The sequence below is a fragment of the Bombus vosnesenskii genome, unplaced genomic scaffold, assembly GCF_011952255.1.
Source record: "Bombus vosnesenskii isolate JDL3184/JDL3185 unplaced genomic scaffold, Bvos_JDL3184-5_v1.1 scf7180000013267, whole genome shotgun sequence".
NCBI lineage: Eukaryota > Metazoa > Arthropoda > Insecta > Hymenoptera > Apidae > Bombus > Bombus vosnesenskii.
Genome location: NW_022882927.1, coordinates 3,513,364 through 3,519,688, shown reverse-complemented (window position 1 = coordinate 3,519,688; position 6,325 = coordinate 3,513,364). Strand labels below are relative to the sequence as shown.

Here is a 6,325-nt window from a genome sequence, read left to right as displayed (position 1 = left end):
CTTCAATGTATCATTCGTTCAAACTACACCAATCGCAATTCAGAACGAAAGATTATGATCGGTCACGTGAGTACTCGCTGTAAAGTTAAGTTCCTCTGTTAATGAGAAAGTACGAGGTGAGATGTAAAGCGTGCTCGTGTCGCATAACCTCATAGTATACCTAAATGCAACAAACAGCAGAAGACAGAACTCCCGTTAGGAGTACATAAAGAAAATGCAAAAGTGCAAAATTTGTGGCAGTAAAGATTTTTACAAAGAAGCTGGATATTTCTTTTGTCAAACGTGTCAAACGCAAAATGAGGTAATAATATACTGTAATTTTATTCTTATCTTTTTAAACATAATTCATAATCAATAGTAATTAATTTCATTATTTCTGTAGGATATCAGAGAGGAAGTTCTTGAATTACGTATAGATAGTACGACTAGATTGCGAAAAACAAGAATTAGGCAATTAAAATCTGATATATCAGGTCTGTATCAATATTATTTTAAATATTATTCTAGGAATTTATTAATATCTTTAAATGTTAAGTATGCAATCTTTGCTTACAATTATTAGGTAATGAGGTTGGATGGACTTCATGGGAATTATACAATTTTGTTTTAATTGGTTTAACAAATGAGCTAATAGAACTTGGAGTTCCATCTGATATAAAATTGACAGTATTACAATTATGGGCAACATATTTAGGCAAACTTGAAGTAGCATTTATCTCAACTAGAAGGAAATCTATGCCCAAATTAGCTAGAAGATATAAGAAAAGGTATGTTTGAGTAAACAATTTGAATTATGTTTATGTTTATATTCAGACAAATTAATGTTTACTATAATAGGGATGCAGATATTATTTATGGCAAGGTACAATCGGAAAAAACATCCAGAAAGCGCAAAAGACATAGAAGTAATACAAATACTTCTGTTAGTGGAACTAGCATTACTGGACTTAGTGAGGGTAGTTCTATGAGAGAATTGAACAGAAACAAAGTAATTTTTATAATATTTATTAATAGAAACAAATTTATTTCATATTTCACGCAAACCACATTTTTTCAGAGACTTCTAATAGCGGCAGATTATGATAGATATCTTCAGTCTCAAAATAGTTCTGAGGGTGATGGTCTTAGTATGTTCAGTCAAAGTCAAAGTATATATAGTAGGCAATCTAGTTCTATGAAATCATCAGAAAATGAGGGAAAGTAAGTTTCTTTAAAAAATTTGATATACATGTATTGAAATATTTCTTATACTTTTTGATTTATTTAGAGTGCAATTTAGTTCCCATGCCAAAGAAGAAGCAAGAAAAATTAAAAGATTATCAAAAAATATACCTAGATTTGAAAGAGTTCAATACAGGGCGAAACACATAAGTACTCAGTACAAAATGGGACCTAATATAATTACACCTATGCGACTATGGGCAATTATATATTTAGCTTTAAGGATCCATAATCAACCTATACAATTAGGAGATATGTTAAGGCATGTAAGAGATGTTGTTTCTTATTATCATGATATATATAGTTATTAATATATAATGATATATATAATATATATAATTAATATATAAACTGAAATTTTATTTATTAAAGAATCTTTTCTTAGATATGGAAGAGAAGGACACTTGTCTTACTACAAATTGGATCATTTATTACCACCAGAACTGAATTTAACAGCAAATGAAAGAAGCTTCTTAACACAGAATGTTGAAATTACACATAAGGGCATGAGACGAATTATTGCAAGTATAGCAAAATTACTTGGTGTATGGAATATAGTTTGTCCTGATTTTCTATCTTTAGTTAACCGATATTGTCAAGAACTAGGATTGCCAAGTATGATTATATTTTATATTTTCAGTTTATTTATTTAAATTTTCAGTTTATTTATTTAAATTTTCAGTTTATTTATTTATATTTTCAGCTTGTTTATTTATATCTTTGCTTACATTCCTACTATTAACTGAATCTTATATGTGTATATCATATATGATTTTAGGGGGCATCCAATTATATACAGAAAGATTAATAGCTTTATCACCTCCTAAAATGATATTTGATGCAAAAACGTCATGCATTCCTAACTATGAAGGTCGTGCAATGGCATTTATTATAGTAGTGCTGAAAATTTTACTTGCTCTAGATGGCGTAACTGAATATCGCATTAGTAGAATTGCAGAGAAGATCAACAGGTATGTTTGAAAAAAATGAATATCTATTATATATATTATTTTATGTTTTGAACCTCAAAGTCTGCAAATCTGTAATGTAAATAGTAAAAATGGTCAGTTTATTTGGAACAAAAATGCAACATGGAAATATTACATTATCTGATAGTGCGTTAAATAAATCGCAAAAACAAATTGGGTTTGGAGAATGTAAATGTTACGAAAGTAATACTCCGTGCATAATTGTACACGGCGGTGCGGGGGATTTTAGTGATTCTATAGTTATAGAAAAAATGACAGCTTGTAAAAAAGCCGCCATCAATGGTTATGAAAAATTAATAAATGGTGAAACTGCAGTAGATGCTGTAGAAGCTGCATTATGGTGGCTTGAATGTGATGAATTTTTTAACTGTAGTTACGGATCCGTGTTGAATGAAATAGGTGCATTTCAAATATATATCAATAATATATTAGCAAAGTTTGATTACGTAAGTGAAGATTATTAATATTCCTTATTAGGAAAAGTTCAAATGGATGCTAGCATAATGGATGGTTTCACATTTAAATGTGGATCAGTAGCGGCAGTTTCAGACATAGAACATCCTATAACACTCGCAAAATATGTTATGAACAATTTTCCAAATTCCATTTTCGTGGGTGAAGGAGCTAAAAATCTAGCAAAACATGCAGATTTAAATTGGATATCAGAAGGAAATATGGTCTCACCAGCAGCACGTATAGCTTTACATTCAGGGAAAACAGGAGAATTTAATTCGGATGTTTATAATCAAAGTTTATTGGATATCGATATGTTAACGAGTAAATTGATTACATTTTAGACCACGATAAAGAGTAGATTTTTATTTATTCATGAAATTATTATTTATAGATAGTCTTGGTACTGTTGGTTGTGTAGCGTATGACGGATATAGTGTAGCTGCTGGAACTACAACTGGAGGTTTAAATAAAAAGTTGGTAGGGAGAGTAGGAGATACTCCAATATTGGGTTGTGGTACATATGCTAATAGGAACGTAGGATGCTCCTTAACAGGACATGGAGAATCTATAATGAAACTAGGACTAGCGCGTGCAATTGTAGAAGACGTTAAATGTCATATTTCGGGCGAGGAAGCTCTGCATAAGCACTTTTCTTATATGTTAAAAAAATTTGAACAAGTCGGTGGTGGAATTGTACTTCAGTCAGATGGTCATTGGGCAACATATTTTACTTCCGAAAAAATGCCATACGCTGTAATCGAAAACGATTTAATTACATACGGGGCTAGATTATATGAAGAAAGAAGAGAAATGTATGACAAAGACGACAAAAATTGCGAGTGCAAATCTCCTTTTATAATCGTACTTTTAATGAGAATTAATACGTTAAATACATTAAATTTTTTTATTGCTAATATAAATACCTCCTTTCTCTTTTGTATTTCAGCACAGCTATTGAACGCGGCTTACTCGATAATAAGCTTTTTAGTTTTCAAGAATGGCAAAAATATATTGAATGCAGAAGGACGATTTTAATGCACGCGCATTATCCAACCAAAATGAAATATTGTCCCGATGCAGATGGAATCGACGATTTATATTTAAAATTCTTAGAATTTATATCTTCTAAATCGAATAAGAATGAACGCGAAATAAAAAATTCTAAACATTATTTGCCAGAAGAAATTATTAGTGCTATGGGAAAACACATAAGTAACTTAAATATCAATGATTCATCGCCAAAGGCAATTGATATATTTCCACCATCTCTAACACCTCTTCATTCGTACTTGCAACATTTATTAGATCATCCGTTTTACGATATTCCTAATATAGCACGAAGCGATTTTTTTCTTACAAAAGTTGGATACATGACAAAATCTGATGCGTAAGTAATTTGAGATTATTAATTCGAAATATGCTAGTTTTAACCACATTTAATTAAAATATATTGGTCTCTTTTTTAGTTTAGTAGAATTAGCAGCGAAATGTGGCATAGAGTTAGAGATAGTCGATTCGAACGTACATTTTCTCGAAAAAAATGTACCTCCATTTGAACAACCTAGAATGCCAAATATAAATGAACTAAAACAGCTCATCGACGTGCAAGATGACTTACAGGACGAAGAAGCTAAAAGCGAAAGTGTGAATGACTATTTACACGCTAAAACACCATGTAGCATTAAATTTGACACTATTAAAAATCAGTATTACGATAGTACTGTAAGTGCAATGAAAGATTCTGCAACTGTTTTTGCAGGAAATGATTTTACATTTACCGAAACTCTGCCAAACGGGAAATTAGCAATACCTGTTGATAGCGATAGTGAGAACGAAGAAGATTTAGGGAGCAATGGTTTGGATCAACGGACGCTTTTAGAAAATAAACTACGTGATAAATACAACATACATTTATCACTAGCAGAAAAAGAAGCCATTCATAAGTCGAATGGAATGAAAAAAACACATTCCAAAGAATCTAAAATTCAACTTAAGCGAAATAATAAGGGTCAGTTTATTAAGGGCAGTGCTGCGCCTATAAAAATTGAAAAGAGTGACGCCGAGTTTTTTGCCGCAACAGAGAATGTAAATCTTTGCGATAATATCGACACAAGTGTCATAAATGATAAACGTATAGAGGTTGGAAGTACCGAAAAAAATCAATTATTATTCCCTGAAAATATCAATCTCAGTGACATTAGTATTGATGACATAAATATAAATATTGATAATTTTGATATAAATAACTATCTTAATTTCAGCGACATTTCATTTTTTAATCAAAACGACACTCTTGCACCTGTATCAAGTAAGGAAAAAACTGTGGTCAAGGAGAAAGATATATTTTTTAAACCCTTTACGGAGTACTGGATGTACGACTGCATTTTCAGCCGCGTGAAATCAAAAAATTTCGCTATATTTGAAAAATCATTACCACGAACTTTTCGTTGGCTACTAAACGAATGTGCACTTATTGTGGAAATGTCTACAGAAGATTTATACGAAGAAGTCTGTTTAATAGAAAATTATCATTCACACATTTCAAACTCTAGTACCTCTGACAGTAGTGAACATACTAACATAGATTCAATATCTAAAAGTCAATTGAATTTTATTTTAAATAAATGGTAAAGAACTGTCGTGTGCTATATTGTAATATATTAATTATAATTTTGTACTGATAATGTTTTTTATTCACGTCGAAACAATATATTAATACTTCGATCTACGGATTAAGCTCCATGAAATCCTTTTATAATACATCTATGTGGCAAAATATTTTTGTGCTGTTTTCTATTTATCTTTATGGCACTATGAATAGTGATGAGAGAGCTATAAGCTTCAAACTATGTTCAAAGCGATTCGAATTTGTTACCATGGCTCACGGAAGTATTTGAACACTCTTAGAAACATTATATATACGTATGATACAAAATATTTTGAAATCTTATTAGCATCGTAACGAGACACGACTATCGTGGTTGTATTGTTAACTTTTGAAATGAATCTGAGAATGTATATAAGAGTTACAAGATATTCAGTGGAAACATACACTTCGCAAATATCATCCAAATATTTGAACAGTCAATTTTTTACTATATTAGTTAGCCAGGATGTTTAATGGACCCATTGTTAGCACTTACCGTATAGTCTAAGACTACTACTCATGCTCTTTACTAGTTTTTCATTAAATGTGCGTTTGAAATCAATGTCATGTGGCTTCTATATATATTTTCGGATTGGTTTCAAATTTTGCTTTTATAATCACGATAGTCGTGTTTATCATTATTACAGTGCTAACGAAATTCAAAAATTTTATAACATGTATATTCAAAGAAAAATTCTGTTGTAAGTGTTCGAATATTTCTGTGAGTCACCGTATATAATATACATTCGAAGCTATTCAAAGTGTGCCAAATTCCATCACTAACTACGACCCTTTTTTCCAGTTCCTAAAAATATCTGGATTTTCTGTTTATCGACCGTGTCGGGGAACGTAGAGCCGCGTTAATAATCGGAGTCGACATTGCGGGGCGCCCCGGTCAAGCAACTGTTGCACTCGTCGAGAGGCTCGTTGGTTCCCGGTGTGTTCCTCGTCCCGAGCCGTCGCGACGGCTCGAGGGACGACGGAGCGTTTCAGTAGTAAACACCAGTTGGCG

The 6,325-nt window shown here is 31.7% G+C and overlaps 1 protein-coding gene across 2 annotated transcripts; it reads left to right on the top strand.

Annotated features, from left to right (window-relative positions):
• The first annotated feature begins 93 nt into the window (after window positions 1-93).
• On the top strand, window positions 94-6,251 carry LOC117230604 (TATA box-binding protein-associated factor RNA polymerase I subunit B). Of its 2 annotated transcripts, XM_033488199.1 has the most exons (11): window positions 94-301; window positions 383-473; window positions 563-767; window positions 838-988; window positions 1,058-1,200; window positions 1,268-1,483; window positions 1,607-1,836; window positions 2,000-2,192; window positions 3,613-4,053; window positions 4,133-5,293; window positions 6,116-6,251. In XM_033488199.1, exons 1-11 carry the CDS (start codon window positions 215-217, stop codon window positions 6,120-6,122), a joined length of 2,925 nt encoding a protein of 974 aa, XP_033344090.1. In that variant the 5' UTR covers window positions 94-214; the 3' UTR covers window positions 6,123-6,251. The 2 variants fall into 2 exon arrangements, with proteins under 2 accessions (XP_033344090.1, XP_033344092.1); XM_033488201.1 differs by lacking the exon at window positions 6,116-6,251 and having other exon boundaries at window positions 4,133-5,394.
• Window positions 6,252-6,325: the final 74 nt, after the last annotated feature.

Bases quoted from the DNA above. Each gene is read 5' to 3' on its own strand.
- LOC117230604 (XM_033488199.1), top strand. From the start codon at position 215: ATGCAAAAGTGCAAAATTTGTGGCAGTAAAGATTTTTACAAAGAAGCT. The intron at 302-382 runs GTAATAATATAC...TTATTTCTGTAG, and splicing joins CGTGTCAAACGCAAAATGAG to GATATCAGAGAGGAAGTTCT. The intron at 4,054-4,132 runs GTAAGTAATTTG...TCTCTTTTTTAG, and splicing joins TACATGACAAAATCTGATGC to TTTAGTAGAATTAGCAGCGA.